Here is a 23,710-nt window from a genome sequence, read left to right on the forward strand (position 1 = left end):
ATTAGAAAAAAAATCCTTTTTCGAGCGGAATCCTCTAACATAAAATCATTGTGACATAGTGGATGACATATGAGCTAATGTTATAGTATTGGAGAAACCACTTCTCCACATACTTGCGGGGCCTCTCTAGTGTTCTGCAGTTTAATTCTTCGCCAACCATCTGCATTGATCTAGTGTTCTGCAATTTAATTCTTCGCCAACCATCTGCATTGATCTGCTAATTGTCTAGCTAGGTCTTCAGTTAAGCTTCCGCACAGTGTTGTGCTGTTGTGCATGGATGACGTACATATATTCTGCTATTATTACTTCACAAGTACCACTCTGACTAAAGATTAATTATTGCACACCATTGCACACCATTGATTAGCATCTCAACTGATCTCACACCTCTCCTTTGTTGGCCTTGCTAGCTCTTCAACGTCCCCATCTCAATCATTTCAACCAATAATTCACACAGAACCGCACATTTGTAGAACATATATAAACTTTATTGGCAGTTACTACCTCCGTTACTAAATATAAATATTTCTAACTATGCATACGAATAATTATAAATATTTATATTTAGAAACAGAGAAAGTAGTATATACACAAGAAGAAAATACGGTGGTAATATGTTCTCTATGTGATGCTGAAAGCCTGAAATAACAATGTCTTTTGCTTTACAGGTCATTAATTGCAGTGATCTATTGATCAAATAAACAACTTGAGTTGTTCTTTTGGTCCTGAAGAGCACAACTGCAACAAAATATAATAAAAATAATATGTATTTTTACACAAACGTGCACAACTGCAACAAAATATAATAAAAATAATACTCCATCCGTCCCATAATATAAGGATTTTGAGTTTTTGCTTGTAACGTTTGACCACTCATCTTATTCAAAATTTTTTTGAAATTATTATTTATTTTATTTGTGACTTACTTTATTATCTACAGTACTTTAAGCACAACTTTTTGTTTTTTATATTTGCAAAAAAAATTAAATAAGACGAGTAGTTAAACGTTGCAAACAAAAACTCAAAATCCCTTATATTGTGGGACGGAGGGAGTATGTATTTTTACACAAACGTGAAACTTGTGAGGGGTAGCAATGTCATTCGGTGGCTGGTGAACCCAATCATATCAGACAATGATACGACGTTGATTTGTTTGTCATTGCAGATAAAAAAAACACTTATTGTCTCAATCTTTAGGGGCATGGATAGACATGGAATAGACTCAATCTCTTCAATTAATTACTCTGTTCATGCTTACCTTCCAAAAGAAAGACAATGGTCGTTTTCTAAACTGTTGCTGATTCTATGGACGCTGAAAACGCCTCAATTGGCCTTGATGTGCTTGAACAATTCAGTGATTTCACTTTGGTGTCGAGTCAAAATCCAAAGGGAGCAATCGGAGTAGCAATGTGTTAGGACAATCTACGAGGCGATGTCGGTCTCACACAACAGAAAAAATCGTTTTCTTTTCATTATTACTACAAGCGATAATTTTCAGTTCAAATTTATTTGATCTAACATGTCGGGGGGAAAAAGAAGAAGAAAATAAAACTAACAGCAAAGCTTCTCTGGATAATTCCGGCCCATTTGAACCTTGTCAGCCCGGTTTCACTGTAGTATTGGGCTTTTCTCGGCCTGAACAAGATGTCCAGTTGCGCACATTGGTGTCGCCCCAAGTTGGGCTGAGTATTAAATGGGCCGTCAGTTAGAGTACGGTGTTGGGCCTGATAGCCGCAAAAGTTTCCAAATTGTGGGGAAAACAAGAAGAATTATGCTCAATTTTAGGCCGATTTATTCCAACTCAATTTCGTCAATTTTTATTCAGATGAGCTATTAATAATGCTCGAATTCTAAGGCTTAATTAATAGGTCATCACGACCTTGAGATCGAACTCCTGCCCGACGACCAGCGTCAGCCCGCTGACGTGCGCGACGCCCAGCGCTCCCTTCTCCGGGCTCCCGGCGGCGCCGCCGACCGCCGTGCTCGCGTTCACCTGGACGCCGTTGGCATAAACGGCGAACCCCTTGGGCGGCGCCGCCGACCGGAGCCCCATGAGCACCACCTTGCCGATGGCCATCGTCCGGCTCGGCGCGTACGAGTCGTGCACCACATGCGACCTCACTCTGACCACGCCGCCGCCGCTCTCGGTCGCGCCGCTGAATTTGATCTGGCTCCACCTGCTCCGTGGCCCGGCCATCTCCGGCGACTCGCCGTCGTCCAGGAAGAGATCCCCGGTGGCCGTGCCGTCGTCGGCGAGCGCGACCAGGAGGTGGACCACGCTCTGGCGCACGCGCGACGACGTCAGCGCGGGCTGCTGCAGCGTCAGGATGTTCCCGCCGGCGACGTGCACGTTCACCGTGTCCGCCGGCGCGGGCAGCGTCACGCGCTTGCCGGTCTTCGTGGCGACGGCGAGGGAGAAGTCGTAGAGGCTGAACCACCGTCCGGCCGGGAAGTAGGCGGTGACGGTGGTCGCGCCCGGCTCGAGCACCGGCGACACGAGCACGCCGCGCCCGAGCAGGAACTGCCTGTCGATGCCGTACGTCTCGACGTCGCCGGGGTAGGAGAAGAAGAGCGGCCGCGCGATGGGCGCGCCGGTGGTGTGCGCCTCGTACATGAGCGTGTACAAGTAGGGGAGCAGCCGGTAGCGCAGGCCGAGCGCCTTCCTCGCCGACCTCGCCACCGACTCCCACAGGTACAGCTCTCGCCGGACGGTGCCGATCGCCGAGTGATCCCTCGAGAACGGGTAGAACGCGCCAAGCTTCAAACGCACAAATCAAGCTCAAACTTACTTACGCCATTAATGGAGGACACGAGAGCTCGACGTGTTTTGTTACCTGAATCCAGCGGCTGCAGAGCTCCTCGGTGGTGTTGCCGCCGAAGCCGCAGATGTCGGCGCCGATCATGGGGATGCCGAAGAGGCCGAAGCTGAGCATGGTGTTGATGGAGTAGTGGAGGTCCTCCCACGTCGCGGCGTTGTCGCCGGTCCAGTGAGCGGTGTACCTGCCGGAGCCGACGAACGTGGAGCGGCTGAGCACGAACGGCCGGCGGCCGGTGTCACGGAGCAGCGCGTCGTGCGTGGCCCGCGCCTCGAGGAAGCCGAAGAGGTTGTGCGCGTCGTACTCGGCCACGCCGCCGTAGTGCACGGCGGAGGCCGGCACCGTCTTGTTGTTGATGGGGCGGCGCACGCCGGAGTTGTTGATGCGGTACGGCGGGTCGTCGATCGCGTTGAGCGGCGGCGGGTCGACGAAGTTGGAGATCTCGTTCATGTCGACCCACAGCCCGTCGACGGGGAGGGTCCGCCGGAACGCGGCGATCTCGCGCGCCCAGAACTCGGCGGCGCGCGGGTTGAGGAAGTCCGGGAAGTAGACGTTCCCCGGCCACACCACGCCGAGGTAGTTGCTCCCGTTCCACTTCAAGAAGATGTCCTGCTTCATTCCCCGGACGAACGTCCCGTACGTCGTGTTCACGTTGATCCCTACAAACACAACCCGCCATTGATGACGTCATCGATCACCGAGATTTCGCCATTGACGCGATCGATCGAGCTTGTGTACGTACCTGGGTCAATGATGACGACGAACTTCTGGCCGTTGCGGTGGAGGCGGTCGACGAACGGCCGCATCCGGTCGGCCGGGAAGTTCACCGGATCAAGCGTGAAGTCCTTGTAGGCGTCCATGTAATCGATGTCCGTCCACATCACCTCCAGTGGGATCCTCGCCTTGGCGTAGCCGGCGACGACGCCCTCAAGATCAGCCACGTTCTTGTACCCGTACCTGCACTGGTGGAACCCTGCAACGACGAACGCGACAATGTCGGCGGCGGCGAGATCAAGCAAGAAGAACTGAAGAAGCAGAGCAAAACAGAGAGCTAGCTTACCGAATGACCAGTACGGCATGGGGGCAGGTCGGCCGATGAGCTGGGTGTACTGGTCGACGACGGCGAGAGGGGACGGGCCGGCGAAGAAGTAGAAATCCAGCACGCCGCCGATCACCTTGTAGGTGACGTAGGATCCGCCATAGATGACGTCCATGCCGTTGCTGTTAAGGAGGAGCACGCCGTGCGCCGCGCCGCCGCCGCCGCCGCCGCCGGAGCGCACGTCCATGTAGAAGGGGTGGGAGCCGTACAGGTTGAGGTCGACGTTGCCGGCGGCGATGTCGGAGTTCCAGAGCGTGAAGGTGTCATTCCGCTGGAGCCGGAACGTGCGCTTGGTCTGCTCGCCGAGGCCGTACAGCGACGCGCGGCCGGGCGGCGGCAGCGAGGAGGTGAGCTCGAGGTAGCGATCCTTGAAGACGAGGTTTGGGGTGGTGTCGAAGAGGACGTCACCGGTGGAGCGGCGGGTGACGGTGAAGCGGAACGGGGAGGTGTGGATGGCGAAGGTGAGGTCGGAGGTCGCCGTGGAGAGGACGCGGCCGCCGCCTGGGCGTGTGGCGGCGAGGAAGGAGTCCGGCGAGGGGCGCGGGATGACGTCCTGGGGCACCTCCCATCGAGGGTGGTCGGCGTCGGTGATGCGGACGTGTAGCCGGCTGTCCGTCTCCAGGCTGCCGCCAGCGAGCCAAAAATAAAATAATAAAATAACGGTGATTATAGATAGTAATTAGGGTCAATTTTGCAGTGGTCGCGTGGCCTAATGGATTGTGGAATCGAGTTTGCAGCGCTCGCCTCCGGAATCGAGTCCCCACCGTGATCGAGCAACAAGTTTTTGAGATGTTTTTGCGATTCTTTTTCTGTTTTAGCCTTTCTTTTTTTCGGTTTTTTATTTCCCAAAAATATTCTGGCGCTTCTATGATAAGCTTTTTCACCTTTCTTCCACTCGAGAATCCAAATACTTCCTTAGAGCAGGTATAATAGTAGGCGGTAAGACTTTAAATATTATATCAGTGCTGACATGGAAGGGAGAGAAGGTTAGGAAAGGCAAAGGCGAGCGCTTCAGTCAGGAGGATTGTCACGCCCAGAAATTCACGAACCAGAATTTCTAAGCTGAATGTGTATTAAACCCCTGTCCAGGACCAGCCAGGGTACACAAACGACAATTGTTGACATACGGATCCACGTCTTACAAAAATATAAAAGATTACAAACGCAGCGAAAAAGGTAAAAGCGAGCTAAGCCTGAAGACTTGACTCCTACAGCGGGCGATTCCATTCCACAGGCAACCCTTGACGGCAGCGACGAAACCAACCTCTTCAAGACATCTCCAACTGAGAAGAACTTCAACTCTGGTGTGAGGGAAAAGAGCAAGACTGAGTACTACCCACTGTACTCAGCAAGTCATACCGGAAGAGGAAGTATGATGCAGGATATAACCAAAGGAGGCTACGGGGTTCATTTGCATAAAGCAGGCATTTAAAACCAGTAGTTGAAAACAGTAAAAACAGTTGTAGTAATTAAGCAATATTAACCAGTCACTGTCCAACGCTACGCCACGTTGCAACAGGCCCAACCAACCACCTGAACTACACCAGTTAATTAAGCTAAACTAGGGGTGAGACTAATCACGGTGAATCTGGTCGACCGCCCATAACCGCGGGCACGGCTATTCGAATAGTTTTACTCTGATCAGAGGTATACAACTGTACCCACAAGACACAGCCCCACGACACGTTCCCGTGCGCCGACATGCCACCACGACATACCGGAAAGAGGCCGTGACATGACCCTTCGCATAACCCTCTCTAACCGATCGCACCACACCTTAGGGTTCGCCCCCGTCCCCAGCAGGCAACGGGCAACCCCCCTTTCGTGCCGCGGTGAATCCGGAAGCCGATCAACCGGACACCCCGGCCGACCCAACTCCATCACGCCCACCCTCGCCTGGGTACGTCGGCTAGAGAAAAGCTACACTACAAGCCCAGCCGTTGCCCACGCTGGCTTGTGGTAAGCACGATAAGTTCTTCCAGGGCATCCCGCGAACCGGTCCTTAATCGCCATGGGCACGACTAGCAAAATCATGCACCCACAGCTCACCATGTAGTGTATTTTAATTAACCAACACCATAGCGGTGGCGCTAATCCAACAATACCATTAGAACCAACAGTCTAAACATTAATAGGATTCTCCCTATTGTGCACTAGTTGAACTAAGCATGGCTAAGCAATCCCTAGTCCAATCTCTAGTCATGTTTTAACCCCCAAGCTGACAAAGGGACATGGTACAACAATAGCATGGCTATGACAATAGGTAAACACCCCATAGAAACATTATAAAACAATGTAATATTTGAAGGAAAACCATAGAGCATTTGCAATATAGGATCAACATGTTCAAGTGACAAGCATGACTTGCCTTGCTCTGCTGCTGGAGGAACCTCGGCGACTATTTCGAAGTACACCGGAGCGTCGGAGGAACCGGAATCTAGCGACATACGAGGCAAACATTGCAAACAGGCTATAAGACTACTGAAACAGGGAACAAAACCATTTTTAATGGATTCTACACATTTTTCTTGTTTTACTGAGACTTGAATGGGCTTAAACGGAGCTCGAACGAATTAGTTATGATTTTTAGAAGATTATCTGTGTTTTTACTAATAAAGAAAAAGCCTTAATGTATTTATTGCGCAATAATTCATCCCAGGACTGACGTCAGCAAGGGGTGGGGGTGGCGCCGACATGCGGGCCCCACTGGTCAGCGGCTCAAGGTGGAGGGAGGGGTACTGGCAGGTGGGGCCCACCGGGCGGCGACTCATGGGGAAAGGAGGAAGGCGGCCTGGCTCGGCTCGGCTTCAAGCCGGCCGGCCGGTTAAGGCGAGGGCGGCGGCGGCAAGCGGCCACCGACGGCGGCGGCCGGCGACGCGGGCGACGGTGCATCGCGGCGACGCGCATGCGGGGAGCGGCGGCGCGCGCGGGAGGAAGAGAGAGGGAGTTCTCACCGGGGTTCGGCCGGCGCGGGAGGAGACGACGGCAAACGGCGATGGTGAGCGACCGGAGGGTGACGGCGAACGGCGGCCGAGCTCCGGGACACCCTAAGAGAGGAAGTGTGAGAGGTTAGAGGGAGAGAGGGTGCCCACGACGAGCGAGAGCCATGGCCGACGGCGGCGGCTATGGTGGTACTCACCGGCGCGCGGGGAGAAGCGGGCCCCGACGGCGGGATTGGATGGGGATGCGGCGGCTGGGGTAGCTTTGGCGGCGGCGAAGCTAATGGCGGCGGCAGATTGGCTCGGCGGCGGCTCCAGCGGCAGCGAGCGGCGACCGGAGGAGTGGAAAAGGCGGTGGCGGCGGGAGCGATAGAGGGCACGGGAGGGAGCGGTGGAAAGAGGAAAAGGTGGAGGGGAGTGGAGGGATGGTTTATATGGGCTCGGGAGGGGCGGACGAGGCCGGGAGGCGGCCGGATTTCTCGCCGACGTGGGGAATGGAGAGAAAGAGAGAGAGAGAGAGATTCGAATTCGAATCCCTCCGTTGCGGGGTGCACGCGCGAGTGGGAGGAGTGGGGATGGTGGGCGGCGACGTGGGCGCGGGGCGCGGAGTGGGGCGCGGAAGGCGGGGGAGGTGGGCGGCGTGGGCGGCTCGGCGGTTGCCGGCTTGGGGAGCGGCGGCGGGAGGTGGAAGAAGGGGCCGACAGGTGGGCCCCACCTGTCGATGACCCGGAGGGGTTAGGGAGGAGGGAGGAGCCGGCTTGGGCCGGCCCAGCCGAGGGAAGGTCGGCGCGGGAGGCGAATGGACTGGGCCGACGGCCCAAGAAGAGAGGAAAAAGGAGGAAAAAGAAAAAGAAAAAGAAGAAAGGATTTTTCCAGGGATTTAATATTGCCCTTTGCTCATTTTAATTGGTTAAAATTATTTCCAAGGCTCTGAAAATTCCACTAAAAATCGTGTTAGCATATTTTGACATGTAGAATCCAAGAAAAATTCCACATGTCGATTCCGATTATTATTTGCATTTATTAATTAGGGATTCATCTCTAGGTTAAATTAAACAATTACTTCGGACGATTTATTTTATGAATTTAGAGCAAGGGAGGGGAACTTCAGGGCGTGACAAGGATGGATTCTAATTTCTCGGGTGGACGTCCACCCGTTTCTTGCATGCCACCTAAATGATTATGAAAAAATTTCAAAAAAAATCACAAGATAGGTTAATATATAATATATCACTTCACAAACATGCAAGTTCAAATTTGACTTCTACAAGTTGTAACGAAAATAACAAATCAAACTCTAACTAGTATACGTATATTCACAGTTAAATTTATTGTTTTTGTTACAACTTGTAGAAGTCGAATTTCGACTTGCATGTTTGTGAAATGATATATTACATATTAATCTATCATGTCAATTTGTTTGAAATTTTTTTATAACTATTTAGATGACATGCAAGAAACGGATGGACGTCCACCCGAGTGTTTAAAACAGTTTCCCCTTCAGTTAGCGCTAGCTCTAGCACAGCCTCCAACGCAAAGTGGTGGGGCCCACAAGTGGGAGGGCATGGCCAGCCAATTGGATGGAGCTAAGCCGAGTGATGCGCACAGTTAGTTGAATAAAATATTAAAAGTAACTATGATTAGCTTAAGTAGTATTTCTTCTTTTTATTTACTTTTGCTGAGGTGTATTATTTTGCAACTGGCAACCGGCGGCTCTATTAACTTGCTCTTAGAACAGATACAACAAGGTGATATCAGCAGACTGCAAAAGCTCCACATCAATTGTGGCTGTGTTTAGTTTCAAAGTTTTTCTTCAAACTTTCAATTTTTTCATCACATCAAAACTTTCACACACACAAACTTCTAACTTTTTCATCACATCATTCTAATTTTAACCAAACTTTTAATTTTATCATGAACTAAACACAGCCACAGACGATTAATGGGAGAGAAAGGATGAAATGGGCGATTAATTTGTAGCGGGGCTACACACAGAAACCAAAATAGGCTCTGTGCATGCATGCTAACCTCACCAAACCCAACAAGAAAAGCACTCGGGAGAGAGAGCTAATGGGTATAAAAAAAACAAAACATTATTGTGGGACCCATCATGTTATAGCTAATCTAGTGTGTTTCACTGGCTATAAGAGCAAGTTTAATAGTATAGCCAACTACTAACTCTAATTCACCTATAGCCAATTTAATAGCTCATTTATACAATAGTTACATACTACATTATTAATACATGGTCTCACCTGTCATACACACATTGCGTCTTGGAGTCCGTGCTACAGCTGGCTACGAATATGTAGCCCGCTGCTTTTCTCTCTCCTTATTTATCTGTTTAAAATATGTTTGCAGCTGGCTTATAGCCTGCTATTGTACCTGCTCTAATATGACCTGGAGAAAATTATCGCCGGTAGAAGACTATACTATTATTAAACCTGCTCTTATGTATTTTTACTTTCCCCTTAAATTAATTTCGTACATAAAAATCTACACAAGTCAATTATCTTCTAGCTTCCCCATATTCCTTTTTCAGTGATTTCTCCCTATTTGTACGATCCAACTGTAGGTATCAATAAAACGAGTCGAAGGGGTTTGCGTATGAAATTAAGTTGCAAAGGGGTTTGTATATATGAAATTGAGTTTTAAGGGAGAAAATAGAACACTAGTGAGTTGTAGGGGGTATTAGGATTTTTCCTTTTTTAATCTTTTTTTAAAAGTTTTCTAAAATATTTTGCCATTTATTTCATCACTTCATCAGTCCTTTAGACTTTCTTGGTTATTATATAATCTGTACTTATCTTCCTGATGACTTAACTACAACTCCATTCGGTACGTTGTCCTATTCTAGTATAATCAAATCAATCAACGTCTCAATAACTCCCTCTGCAGCTCTGCTTGAGCGAATTTATAATACATATTTTTTTTAAAAAAAAATACTACCTCGGCTTGAAGAAACCACAGTAATCCAACTAACCCCAAGAAAGCAGCCCAGATTATGTTTATCTACGTGGATGATCAAATTAAGCATCTCTATCTATCTTAATAATCAAGTAGCTAACGATCAATCAAGCATCAACCTCGAGAGCTCAAGAACTAAACAATCGATCCTAGCAAATCTCAGATAAGTGCTGAAAAGCAAGGTTAATCATACTTGCCTCGCTGTCAGGCTGAGCCGCCGCACGTCGGGGCCGAGCTCCGGCGCCGCGCCGCCGCCGCCGCCGGCGAGCTCCAGCCGCGCCCTCAGCCGGTTCTTCGACCCGGCCACCGACGCGACGTTGTACCCGCAGTCGACGCCCCACGGCGCGGCGAGGAAGAGAGCGAGCAAGAAGACGGCGAGAGCGCCAAGACGACGCGCCGGCGGCGCCGGCGGCGAGCCCATCATCGCCGTCAGAGACAAAAAGTCTATAGCTCTCGCGATTTCGCCAATGGTGGCTACGAGCTAATTAAGCTAGGTACTAGTAGTAGCTTAGCAGAACAAGACGAGGAGCTAATTAAATACAGCTCGCTCGAGTCAAATCTCGCAACAATCGCAACGAGAGCGATTTGTCGGTGCTGGCCAATTTCGATCGTGTCTGAAACACGAGAGCTGAAAAGAATCGAGATATGTAACGCAATTAATCTCCCGCGCTTTTTTCTCTCTCTTTTTCTTTTTTTTCTTCCCGGGGAGGTGATGAACTGGAGAGGAAGAAATCTACTGCGTGCAAGGCTTATTAGACTGAACTTTTGATCTTTTCTTTTGGCCGTTTTCAGAAGATCATAATACCTTCTGATTTGTTTCTAAACACTTTTTTTCTTAATCACATCAGAGATGATACGCCATGTGTTTCTTTTGATCTTTGTCTTGTTTTTTTTTTCTTTAATGGTTTCTTTTGATCTTTCTTTCTGGAGTGGAAAAAGGGCGTGTGCTTTTTGGAGTTGGAACCAGCATGGTTTGAGATTCCTGGGCCCGCAGCTGAATGATAGAAACAGACAACAATAGTTTCGTAAAGGGTAAAAATATAATGGTGATATAGAGTCTCGTTGTTCCGCTTATACATATGCTTATAAATTAAATTTAAATTTTAAAATTTATTTTTTTATATATTTTTATCGTAGTTTACTCATAAATGATTTTTTATTTACTAATAAGAGATTTAGATAATGATATGAATAAGTGCAACAATGATATTTGATGATAAAGGTGAATGTAACTTTAGTCACACATCATCTTATAAGCTGTTCGAAGAAAGAGATTTATCTCACAAAATACGTGTCACGACTATTCGCCGCTAATTAAGTTGAAAGTCATGCCAGCTTAACATGATGCACTCGTGTGTCACGTGAACAAAACAATCTTTTTTTTTCTAGGCAAGCAACAAAAATACAAATCAAGCCCCATATGTGCTTTCATTTAACACACAGTTGCGTTGCGCAGCGGTTGCAAAAAAAACATAAATATTAAGAAATGACCTAATATCAAATAATTAAAAGGAGCAAGTCTTTGAACCAGGCTAGCTAGCCCATCATCTTGTGGATTTAGCCGGAAGACCCCTGGACATTTCTTATTGTGTAGCAGTTGCCAATCACTCTACCAAAATTATTGAGTTGCTGACTCATTTTTTAATGTATATATTGCGGCTATGTTTACAAAAAAGATCGATCAGCATAGCATCTGAATTACCAACAAATAGCTCCCCGTTGTACACATTTGATGTGATTGCACCGCCAGAACAAGAAAAATGATTCGTTTGAACTATTTATAAGATATTTCCTCCATTCCTAAATTACAAGCATTTCTCTAGAGATATTTCACGAGATTTTTTCAAAAAAAAACATAGATGAGAAAATTAAATATGAGATTGTTGGAATTGGCTAAGATAATTTGGAGGTAGGTAGAGAAATAACTACATTTTAGAATAAATTTGAAATCTAGGAACAATTACAGTAAATGTCTAAATTACACACCAGCATTTGTGATACCACAATTTCTACTCTTCTTTCTACTCTTCTTTAAATTAATTTGTTTTTGTTTATCTTTTTCTTATATAATACTATCAATCATTGCTTCATCTGATCCATTTAATTGTTTTTTTATTGAAAGAATCTGATCTTTGCCTAAATAGTACTTCCTCCGTTTCATATTATAATATTTTCTAGCATTGTCTACACTTATATATATGTTAACAAATCTAGACATATATGTGTGCCTGGATTAATTAACATCTATATGAATACGAGCAATGTTAGAAAGTTTTATAACCTAAAGGAGGTATTACATCTTATCGCTTGCAGGCCCGGGGGAACAGGTCCAGGAAGAAGAGAAAACGCTGGAAACACAACAAAAGGGAAGAAGTAAGATACTCCTGTTTGCGTGTACCTCTAGATACGCCAATAATTGGTTAGTTTTCTATTAAGTTCGTGATGGATCTTTTTGGCTTTCTGCTTTTGGATGTCAAAACGTCTTCTAATCTAACCTTTTGCTTTTTTCCAGGGTTATCCATTATTCTTAGCTTATATACTACTATACCTTTGCATCTGAAGATTTGTACGTTACACCTACAAGCATGGGACAAGAAAGTGCAGAGCATATTTTGCACAAATTGCTGTAATGCACTAGAGCATTGTACTGGTGTGGTGTCTGGATTTTGGACAATCAGCTAGTTGGAATAATACGTGTGACCATGCTACTAATAAAGGTGATGTAGCGTTTAATTTGGACAAGTTGATCGACCTTGCTCTACTAAAGGCGAATAATGGGGTCAATGACACAATGGGCAAGATCAGGAGGGTCATGTCGAAGAATAATGTCATAAAACAATTGGCTATAGACTCGTGGAAATTTAATACATGTCCGGTTAGTTGGCAATATAGTTTCTCAGCTGCCCCAAAGTGCAGCTCATTATCCGGATAATTAGAGCATAATTAATTAAGAGACACTTTGAGTTATTTTAATTACCAGAAATTTTACTTTGGACTACCCTCCATCCATTTTTTTTTTACTTTGAACTAGGTATTTTCGCTATTTCTGCATTTTAGACCATGCATGCAAACTCTCTTCGTGAGCACATCAACAATCTCAAGCACATTGGCATCTTTACGTGTAGCTCGCATCTTTGCCGGATTAAAGATTGGATGTGGCTAGACGAAAACGTTAGAGTGGTGTAAATTGAAAAGATTGATAAAAAAATAACTAGTCCAAATTGAAAAGATTAAATATAAAGTGGTCACAAATACAACTTCAGTAATAAAAGGTGGCCTAAAGTGCAATTCACTCTTAATTAATTAATACTCTGTTTATTCTAAAATATAACATGAGTATATATGTTTTTCATATTAAGTATTTTGAAATATAAATATAATAGTATCACGTGCACTAAACATTCATTATTAATTTAATTATTATTCAAAAGTTATAAATATCGACTTTTTAAATTCTTAACAAAAACGTGAACTTGTGGTGCTTTATAACTAATTTGCGTTAAAAAAATTATAGGCACCTTATATTTTGAGACAAAGTATTAAGTTGAAAATTGAACTCAAAAAAAATAAAAATGTTTGTACAAGCTGTGAAGAGAGAAAACTGGAGTGAGGGATGCCAGGGTTCACTACTGTCCTCGCCATACTTCTTTTGGAGGGGTTGGAAACCCTCCCCTGCAAGTCCGCACGGAAAACGGAGCGATAATTAACACGTGATTAATTAAGTATTAGCTATAAAAAACTTGAAAATAGATTAATATGATTTTTAAAATCAATTTTACTGTGTAAAACTTTTCTCGAAACACGTACCGTTTAGCAGTTTGAAAATCGTGCCGTGCACACGGAAAACGAGAGAAAATGGGTTGAGAACCCATGGGAGAGAATCAGAGAACACAGCCAAGTCCATCCGATGACTGCCACGATGGCATCAACTGTCACGCCACAACCACTGGGGTGGTATCCTTCTTTAGCCATCACTGGTGCAGCCAAAAGTCTATTTTTTGAAAATAAATTCAAGGGGAAGTGTATTATTAAAATTATTAGAAATGTCTAAATAATAAAAAAAATTCAAGCTAGTGACCTCTCAACTGGCAAACAGTTCAGTATGAGTCGATGCGTACAGTCAGGCCCTTCAAAACTGATTGATAGTACTTTGCAATGCGTGCCAAAAATGTGAAAAATCGATAGGAATCTACAGAATTATTTTCGCCAACTTTGCAGAGCAATTCAGCCAAAAAAAGAAAAACCAAAACAATTTGCGGTAAAAAAAAAAAGCTAAGAAGTGGACGTGCGCACCTGGCATACACATCTAGCCTCTGCACGTCGCCGCCGTACGCCGTGTTCCCGCCGCCGCCGCCGGCGACGAGCTCGGCACGGAGCCGCCTCCCTTCGTCGTCCACCAGGAACGCCGTTGTCCGGTAGCCATTGCCGGCAGCTGCAGCAGCATCAACGGCCGAGCTCAAGCACGAAGAAGCGAAGCAGAGACACAGGCACAGCAGCAATGGCCGAGCTCTCGTCGCCATCGCGTCGGAGACGACGGAGGGAGAGGCAGCTACTGAACCCGTCAACGTCGCCATGGATGCCCTTCTTATTACGGCGATCCTCCGCCGCGGGAATGGACCGGTGATTTGGCCGTTTCTGACGCGCGGCGACATGGCTGGTTTGGTTGGTCCCGGTGTCCCATCGCGACGACGACGATGACGAGAGCGTAGATGATTGGCAATTAGCTAGGCTGTACTGCCTCGAGAGGCGTTCATGATAAGATACCCAAGATCCATCTGCCATTCCGTGACCAAAGGGCCTGTTTAGTTAGCGAAAATAAAATTTTTGGGTATCACATCGGATGTTTGACCGGATGTCGGAAGGAGTTTTCGGACACGAATGAAAAAAACTAATTTCATAACTCGCCTGGAAAACGCGAGGCAAATCTTTTAAGCCTAATTAATCTGTCATTAGCACATGTAGGTTACTATAGCACTTATAACTAATCATGGACTAATTAGGCTCAAAAGATTCGTCTCGTGATTTCCCCCTAATTGTGCAATTAGTTTTTTAATCTATATTTAATGCTCCAGGCATGTGTCCAAAGATTCGATGTGATGTTTTGGAAAAAAAATTTGGGGAACTAAACCCGGCCTTTGTTGTAAATTCCGCCAGCCCGCTAGCAATCACAAAGGGTGGAACGAAAGAAACCGTGGAATGTTCCAACCAAAAAAGCTTTCATCGAGCAGTATACTGGCAAAAATTAAAGAGGAGGCAAGAACATGAGCCTTGTCAAGCGCAAGACATATGGGAGATTGGCTTGTAACTTAGCTAGCTCGGGCCTAAGGTCCTCAGTTTTTGCCTTTTACACTGTACAATTTACTCCTTATCTGTTCAATGAAATTGGCGGCTCGCCGATTCGTTAAAAAAAAAAACCCGTGAATTCAATTATAACGTCTTATTTTGATTTATAAGTGAATTGGTGAGGTAGCTACTTACACCCTTAATCGTCGCTGCGGGCAGTCACAAATGGTGTAAATGGCTAACTCATAAATCCACTTATAACATCTTCGTTTGATTTATAAGTGAATTTGCGAGGTAGCTAATTACACCCTTATAACAGTCACCGGTTTAAGTCTTTCAAGGACACCGAGATCAGGTGACGGTTATACTACTCTTCCTCCTGTTATTAATGGTTGACAACGTTGACTAATATTTGACCATTCAATTTATTAAAAAAAAGTAACATAACTATCATTTACTTTCTTATGAATTATTTTATCACTAAAACTAATACCTTGTATATTTTTCATATTTGTATAAAAAAATTAAGGGACAATTTAAATAAGATAAATGATCATACGTATATCCAAGTTAAACAGCGTTAGACATTAAAAATTGGATTGAGTACAGGAGAGGAAAATTCAATCGGAGCTTAGGATTGTTCAATAGATATGGCATTTTGATGATATCCAATGACATGAGCCAGTGCACTGCTGCTATTCCTGAAAATTTAGCATGTGCACAAGAGGACATATATTCGAAATGTATAAGATTCTAAGTAAGAAGCTTTGGTGTCACAGGATCACAGTTAGCTAACCATCGTGTACAATCGGCAGTACCAGATATCAAGACAAAATTATTGTCACTATATATGTGGAATTAGTAGTATGCAGTATTCACTAGGATGATCCAGGTGAATACCTGAGGGATCAGCTGGCTAACTCTTTGGGCTATGTAGGTAGCTACTAGCTGCATGATTATCATCAGTGGTATATTTCTTTGGTGATTGATTTGAGTATTTGTATGCCATCTTTCTAATCGAGATCAGAAGCAGTTCGCTGCTGAGGAAGCTGCATGCTGGAGATGTCCTCCCGGGGCAGATGGCCAAGAGAACCTTCTCCTTCAGTGGCCGTGTCGCGACCTACTATGCGGACCGTCGAATCGCCCTCCAGCAATGGCAGGGTAGCTTTCCTGTTCTTCCGGAAAACGAGGTAGAGAATTGCAGCCATGTATATGAGCATCCCCAGGAAACCGAATATCCCGGAGAATACTTGGGATACAGTCGATAGACCGTTGTGGAGAAGCAGCTTGACAAAGCTTGTTATCAGGAAGTAGGTGTTGATGACAACGATAAACGAACCAATTCCCCATGTTATCACAGAAATCTGCATTCAGGAAAAAAAAACATTTCAGATGTGTCATAGTGGCATTGCTGCTATATATTTATGTATTCTAGGGAAAACAACTTACGGCTTTTGAATTTGTGTGCTGCCCCATTTTTGTCCTGCTGCTTGTGAATTTTAGGAGTGGAACTAGAGCAAAAGGAAGCTCAAATGACAGTATCATCTGTGCATAATAAAGTAAGGCATTAGTTAAAAGTTGACATATGGGATGGAGCAATTTAATTCTCATGTGCATTGAAGTTCATTATAGATTATCAGAAGGATGAATGTATTATACTTTGAAATAGTAAATTTTAGCAATTACCGATGCAATGATAATCAACTGTCCAGCTGCTGAGGAACCTCCAATTATCGAAACAATCAGACTTGGCAGAATTGCCAAGGACCTAGTTAGAAGGTTCCGTATCCAGGGTGTCATCCGAAGATCTAGAAACCCCTAAATGAAGAAATCAGTAAATGTCAGCCCCTAGAAGATTACATTTCATACATCTGGAAATACTGATTTTCCTTTACAGGCCAAAAAGAACAATGAAGAGTAAAGAGTAAGACTATCTTGGTTGAACATTTAGAAATATGCAAGGAAGCAGCAACCTATATTGGCATGATGTGGGACACTGGGCAAAAGGTAGTGCCCTAAGCTACCTATCGCCTCTATCCATTTTTTTCCACAACCTAATTGACCATGATTAAGCTGCAAATGTCTATGGTTGCGCCCCAATCTCCGTATTTCCTTGCATTGTTTTGCAACTTGATTCAACAGGAAAAACTAGTTCTACCAAAGTAGCAATGCTGGCAGACATTCAAACCTAATTTTATAATTTATTTACAATTTTATAACTTTAAAAAGCTCAACTAAAATTCCTAGTGATTATATGTATAACTATGAATACCTCCGTGGGTAATTATACAACAAGATATTGGTCTACCACTAAAATTCCTAGTTGAAAGTTAGGACTTCAGTACAAGATGTGCATAACCTGCATGACATATTGTCCCGCATAAGTTCCTGTAATTGTAGAACTCTGGCCAGACGCCAACAAGGCTACTGCAAATAACTTTGAGCTCCAGTTTCCGAGGACATTCTATAACAACATATAAAATAATATGGATCAGATTATAAATTACAATACAGAAATTGACAAAGATAATTTCAGAATTGTTTCTGCACAATTTACATGGAAAAAGCAGTAACATAGGAACCTTCGAAAGAAGACATAAGGTTCATAAGGTGTTTTTGTCAAATAATAAGATCTCATAAATCAGTTAGGTGCATATGTCCAACTTATCACATGATACATATAACGCTGTCTATAACAAAACCATAAATATTTTCTAACTCAAAATGAACAGTCTATCCTATAATTTCAAATACAATAATATGAATACCACAAAACTGTTGACCAACCTTTAACAAAAACGAAGCTTTGTTAAGATCAAGATCACTGCAATTCATCTGGTCTTCAGGACTCAAATTATCTGACCCGCAGACAGCACCACTAACAGATATGATAGATATGTTAATGAGGAACGCTATCGTGAGGGCAAATGCACTTTCAATCATATAGAATCTACATGCCTCCTGCAAGAAGGTGAATTGGTCGAAATAAATTAATTATTTAATCACGACGATGTTATTTTTATGTCATCTGCATGCCAATATTTCTTAGATAATATTTAGCATGTGACTGGACACACTCAAACTGTATATACAAAATTTCAGGATAGAACAGAAAATATAAATTCAGGCACATGAAGGATAGTAATTAAGATCAAAATCACAATAACAATAAATGGATACAATAAAGGAAGTTGGACATTACTTTGATCCCATGAACTGACCGTGGCACTTTTCTTGATAGTACCAATGCTGAGTGGAGAAAAAGATTATGCCTGTAATAAGAATAATACATGGAAAATGTTTTTGTCGAAAGTTAAAGATATGTTTGGGACAAAAGGGGTGGACAGGAAGCTCACGGCATCACCATAGCACCAAGTAGTGAGATAGCAAGACCTGTGGCTCCATTCCCTTTAAGTTCAGGAACAAAAAGGCCCCTCACAACTTCTGAAGAATTTGGTTTAGAATACCCAAGCTCAACTAAGAAACAAGTTGCTATTAATGACACCAGAATAGCTATCAGAAATTCCAGTTTACGGACCTGCACAAAAACAAATCATATGTGATATGAGCAACTACACGAACCAGACAAATGCAAAACACTGTCTGTTAACTAATGCAATTGTGTTAGTGATCTTCAAAATTTGTGCTGACAAGGATCCTCTAAGTAGTGTGCTGCTATATGGCAGTGGCAAGTATCATACTGTATCGATATTTCAAGTAAAAGGAAAGGCTAAATTTTTCTTTGGCATTGAAATTTAAGGGAAAATATTAACTGGTCCCAAATACTGTGAAATAAAATCAGGACATGTTCTTACCCCATATTGTTGTAGTAACAGTAGCATCAGAGTGCTGAGTCCAGTTATCAGAACACCACACCACACAGGGATTTTAAAGAGCATGTTCAAAGCAAAAGCAGTTCCAATTACTGAAAAGAACAAGCAACCATGGAGGCTGGTTAGGTATAGTGGGTAGATGCAATATGAAGCATATAGTTGCAGATGTCTTGTTATTTTCCCTATCACAAATTGAATGGTTCCACATCACAAATTGCTATTTTCAATTCAGATTTGCTTTAGGACTAGTATAACACTGTCTGCAATATCATGAAACAGCTGAACTTTATACTTCAATTAGATCTGCAACTCATTAAATGCAAAACGCAAGTCATGCAACAGAAGCTCAAAATTTTACACTCTGGTACCTTCAGGAATGTCGCATGCAACTACAGCTAGTTCCGCAAGAATCCATAATATGAAATTTGTAGCCTTTGGATATTCAGCTCTGCAATGCTCGGCCAGGTGCTTCCCTATCATATGGAAAAGCTTAACTAATGATTAGCAGTGTCCATGTGAAAGGAAATAACGATACTCCATTAAACAAAGACAGGTGTCGCAAGGCTCATGATACTGACCAGTCACGACTCCTAGCCTAGCTGCAAGTGATTGAATTATAAGAGCAGCACATGACGCAATAAGTATGATCCAAAGAAGCTGGCAACAAAAGAAAACGGTTGTGGTTCTTTGTTAAAGATAAGCATGACATATCTGAATGGCATACATTCAATTTCAAGGGTCACATGCTTTATGAGAAAGAAGATATGATAGGTACTATAAAAGAAGTAGCTATAAAGAAGAGAAGTAGTAATGCACCTCATATTTGTACTGTGCTCCAGCCTGTAGGTCTGTCTCAACTGCAAGATGAGAGATTCTTTTGGTCATGATCACTGTGAATACTCATTTAATAGGAGTGAACAACAAATCCAGCTATCTTACAATTTCCAGGATCAATATACGCAATAGAGACAAGAAATCCGGGCCCTATGTATGAAAATAGGTTCTTCCAACTATTTTTCTGCCAATAGCATATAACAACCAGTAGTTAGTTTCTTCATCCTGAAGTGAAAAATATCAAGATATTTAAAAAGACAGCATAACAAATTGACTAGGTTGGTGCTTTCCTTCCATTTTTAACCTCCCATGCACTTCAGGTTTGAAACTACACACTGCATATTGTACACATTGCTACAGCAGATGCACATGGGAGGTTTATCTTGAAAAAGAAAAGAATGGGCCTAACTGTAAATCTTGGATGCTTGGCATGGAGACAGTTTTGCTATTTTCATAACCTATATCAACTGATTTAGCAACATTGTGGCATGTGCTATGTTCAGAACCAATCAAGAACTAAAACCCACATACAACATACCTCTGGAATAACAATCTGATCAACATCTATGCTGTCAATAAGAGGAGTGCCAGGACCATTCGATTGATTGTTCCGCTCGACGCTAGAGATAAACTGTGGCTGCGACGAGCGTTGCATTGGGCCGCTCATCTCCCCCTCTCCCAATGCAAGAACCCTCAAGACTTGGAGCTGCAAAGACAATGCAAGAGTGTGGACTTATTTATAGGTACGCTTTGCAATGGCACCGTCTCAGTTGCTTAAGTACCGAGAATATGACACCCAGTGGAGACACATGAGAAAAGCTTCCAACAGGATAGCAACAACCACAGCCACTAACATGAGGAGATAAGGTCCAGGAACAAGAAGACCAGCAAACAATGGATTAAAGAAAGATGCACTGTGTACATTTGGGGGAAAAAGAAGAGCAATTCTGCCTAACTTGCTCTAGTCTACCAATTGATGCGACTTGAGGTACATAAAGATTGGCACTGGAAATCTGCTTTGGTCAGAAAGATATATTCGTCAGAGCAAATTGGGCGGTGTGGAAGTAAAGACATTATAATCGGTGATCATGAACGGGGCATCAAGAATATAGAAATCGCCAGTGGGTACTAATTGAAATGCAAGCTTCAGCCTTTATCCGATACACTAGCAAACAAATCAGCCAAGGAGAATCAGGCAAGAGAGCGACAGAGCAACGAACATCGTGTTTCCCAGGGTCACGGCTCACTGACACGCAACGAAAACAGAATCAGGGAACATGAAAGAGGGAAATACAAAAGAATGGAGATGAGTGACATGAGGTCATCCCATTCCCATCAACGTAAGACATCCACAAACACAGACATGATTAAACCCACGCCACGGACTACACAAATTAAAGCTAATCCAAGCCATAAAAATATCGGAAATGGGGAGCTGGAGAAGTTACCGGTGGTCGGGTTGGATCTGGTTCTTGTTAGGGAGTTCTGCAAAGCGAACCTGGAGAAGAGAACGCGGCGAGGCGCCGTACCTGGGATGGGTGGGGAGTCCTCTCCGTGGGTCGGCGGCGGCGTGCAGGGGAGCAGCGCGCCGCGCGCGCGGAGGCGACACCGACGACGTCGTCGTCGTCGTCGCGTCGGCTAGGAGAAGAGAGACGAGAGAGGGTTGACGTCGTGGCGAAGTGAGCGCTCTCGAGATGGCCACGTAAAAAGGAGCAGAAGATTTGGGTCCACAAGTCAGAAGAGAAGAACACAAAAAAAAGTCTGAGCACGCGTTGACCAGAAAGGTTGAAGAAATTTGTTTCTTTCTGTGTTACACTGATCTAAGGGTGGGAAAAAAAATCGAAGCTCGTGACTCGGATCGGATCGACCAGCAGTGAGCTCGGTTTGGATTGGTTTGAACTCGTAATCTTGATAAGTCGAGTCAAGCTAACCTTTTTTTACTCATAAACTTAACAAAAGCTAGCTCGTATATTCATTGTTTCTTAACTAGTAGTTACATCAAAACTATCTGTATTTAAGTGAGCTTTTTATTAGTTGTTAATTATTATGTTAATATATGATAAAATAGTATATTTTAAATTACTAAATATAAGATATAGCTCGTTAACGAGTTTAATGAGCTTAATAATCCAACTCACGAGTCAAGAAGATCTGGCTCGTTATCCATCCCTACATTATGTCGTGTTCGGTAAAATAGGAGCCTGTTTGTTAGAACTCCAACTTCTAAATTTAGCTACAGGAGTTGGGTTTGGAGTAGAGTTGTGGAACTGCCTAAAGTCAACTCTACCTCTCTAGTTCATTTTGTGAGAGAGCTTCACCCAACTCTGCTCCTATTGTAGGTGGAGCTGAAACTGTTTGGCTAAGCTCTAGCTCCAGCAGAGATGGAGTTGGAGTTGGAGTTGTGCCAAACAAGCCTTAGGTTGGGGACTAATCCTCCATTCACGCGAAACAAAACTACTCAATTATTAGCGCATGATTAATTAAATATCAGTAAAAAATATTATTAATATGCTTTTTAAAGCAACTTTCCTATATGATTTTTTTTGTCAAAACGCATCATTTAGTAATTTGATAAGTATGCGTGTGGAAACCAAGTGGTTAGAAATTGGGGAAGCGGAGAAAAGACAACTTAGTAATTTTTTTAGAGTAAATTGCACCCATGGTATAACAACTTGGTAGGTGGATGCGATATAGTGTAAGAACTTGAGAATTAAACGTCCGAGTACAATAACTTGACAAGTGGGTGCGTTTTAGTACAAGAACTTGACAATTCAGTATTTTGGCGCATCAACTTGGCTAAGTATATGCTAGGTGATTTTTTTTCATGTTGTCAATATGACATTACATAGTAATCATACGGATATTACCAAGAATTATACTGCACATACAATTTATATCCAATTAGCTTTTAAGATTTTTTTCTTATTCTCTTCACCTTCTCAAATATCAACCGAAATATAATAATTTCTATATCTAGTTTAATTGACTTTCAGGTATTAGTTATTAGGATAAAAATATAAATGTGCTTATACAAATACACACTACTATATTGTAAAAATAAGTACTAAAAAATGTTATTAAGTTGTCGTATAACTTCTTAATTTATTTTATTGTATCAAAATCGTACCTATTTTGCAAGTTATTGCATTTATATGATTATTTATAGAGTTCTTATATTAAATTGTACCTACCTGTCAAGTTGTTGTACTAGAACGCTCATTTCTCAAGTTCTTACACCAAATTACACCCACCTGCTAAGTTGATGTACCGTGGGTGCAATTTACTCTTTTTTTACTACTTACTACGAGTATAATTGTTAACAACCTCATTAATACCATTGTGACTTGTGAGGTATGGTTTGATGCCAAATTTACTCACAGTTTTAAATCTATAACCTATTTGGTACCAAATCAATCCTACCTTTTTTGGTAGCGTCAATTTTTGGAGTAACAAATTTTTTGAGGTTATAAAAAATAAAATTCAAATTTCCTAGCTAGCTTTTGGTCTACCACGACCACGATTGATATGATCCACTTGTTGGCTTATTAGCCATAACCAAAACTTAAAATTTGAATTTTTAATTTTGTAAGATTTTTATCTAAAGTAATTTTCTAGTCTTTGGTTTTACACGAGTATAATATATGTATTTAAAAAGTTTTATCTATAATTAAAACCTATCCGGCAATGAATTTCGTTACCAACCGTTATAGTTACAGCCGCTGTTCACCGGGGCTTCATCATTGGTTTCCCTATCATTGTGAATTCACCAACTTCCTTACCTTTTAGTAGTGGATAGGTATCAACTCTCTATACATGGTTTTACGACTTTACAAATATCCGTGTCTCTGCTAACAATTGTCTAGATTATAGTCGCTGTTATCCACTTTAGTAAGAGGGCACCCCTTTCCCTGAAGCTACGGAGCTATTTTGCTGAGCTCT

General features: G+C 43.3%; 2 protein-coding genes across 6 annotated transcripts; both read right to left on the bottom strand.

Annotated features, from left to right (window-relative positions):
• Positions 1 to 1,769: 1,769 nt before the first annotated feature.
• On the bottom strand, positions 1,770 to 14,375 carry LOC4341824 (probable alpha-glucosidase Os06g0675700). 4 transcript variants are annotated; one of them, XM_066311179.1, is made up of 6 exons: positions 14,115 to 14,375; positions 6,284 to 6,352; positions 3,877 to 4,538; positions 3,559 to 3,789; positions 2,835 to 3,475; positions 1,770 to 2,758 (listed from the first exon to the last, which is right to left on the bottom strand). In XM_066311179.1, the coding sequence occupies exons 1-6, from the start codon at positions 14,339 to 14,341 to the stop codon at positions 1,862 to 1,864; spliced, it is 2,727 nt and encodes a 908-aa protein (XP_066167276.1). In that variant the 5' UTR covers positions 14,342 to 14,375; the 3' UTR covers positions 1,770 to 1,861. The 4 variants fall into 4 exon arrangements, with proteins under 4 accessions (XP_066167276.1, XP_015643119.1, XP_025881777.2 ...); XM_015787633.3 differs by lacking the exon at positions 14,115 to 14,375 and adding an exon at positions 10,019 to 10,331; XM_026025992.2 differs by lacking the exon at positions 6,284 to 6,352.
• A 1,294-nt stretch (positions 14,376 to 15,669) lies between these two features.
• Positions 15,670 to 21,473, bottom strand: LOC9267339 (metal transporter Nramp3-like). 2 transcript variants are annotated; one of them, NM_001424232.1, is made up of 14 exons: positions 21,301 to 21,473; positions 20,310 to 20,477; positions 19,877 to 19,955; positions 19,754 to 19,794; positions 19,516 to 19,594; positions 19,306 to 19,410; positions 18,920 to 19,029; positions 18,461 to 18,642; positions 18,307 to 18,376; positions 17,892 to 18,065; positions 17,464 to 17,568; positions 16,791 to 16,922; positions 16,554 to 16,649; positions 15,670 to 16,468 (listed from the first exon to the last, which is right to left on the bottom strand). In NM_001424232.1, the coding sequence occupies exons 2-14, from the start codon at positions 20,436 to 20,438 to the stop codon at positions 16,118 to 16,120; spliced, it is 1,653 nt and encodes a 550-aa protein (NP_001411161.1). In that variant the 5' UTR covers positions 20,439 to 20,477; positions 21,301 to 21,473; the 3' UTR covers positions 15,670 to 16,117. The 2 variants fall into 2 exon arrangements, with proteins under 2 accessions (NP_001411161.1, NP_001411162.1); NM_001424233.1 differs by having other exon boundaries at positions 21,220 to 21,473.
• Between the last annotated feature and the right edge of the window lie 2,237 nt (positions 21,474 to 23,710).

The sequence above is a fragment of the Oryza sativa genome, chromosome 6, assembly GCF_034140825.1.
Source record: "Oryza sativa Japonica Group chromosome 6, ASM3414082v1".
NCBI lineage: Eukaryota > Viridiplantae > Streptophyta > Magnoliopsida > Poales > Poaceae > Oryza > Oryza sativa.

Coding starts and splice junctions, on each gene's coding strand:
- LOC9267339 (NM_001424232.1), bottom strand. CDS start 20,438: ATGAGCGGCCCAATGCAACGCTCGTCGCAGCCACAGTTTATCTCTAGC. Junction 19,411..19,515: donor TAGGCTAGGAGTCGTGACTG/GTCAGTATCATG, acceptor TCCATATGATAG/GGAAGCACCTGGCCGAGCAT. Junction 16,923..17,463: donor CGGGACAATATGTCATGCAG/GTTATGCACATC, acceptor TTCTTCATTTAG/GGGTTTCTAGATCTTCGGAT.
- LOC4341824 (XM_066311179.1), bottom strand. CDS start 14,341: ATGGCGACGAGAGCTCGGCCATTGCTGCTGTGCCTGTGTCTCTGCTTC. Junction 6,353..14,114: donor AGGCTAGATGTGTATGCCAG/GTGCGCACGTCC, acceptor GTATGTCGCTAG/ATTCCGGTTCCTCCGACGCT. Junction 4,539..6,283: donor TCCTCCAGCAGCAGAGCAAG/GCAAGTCATGCT, acceptor CGCTGGCGGCAG/CCTGGAGACGGACAGCCGGC.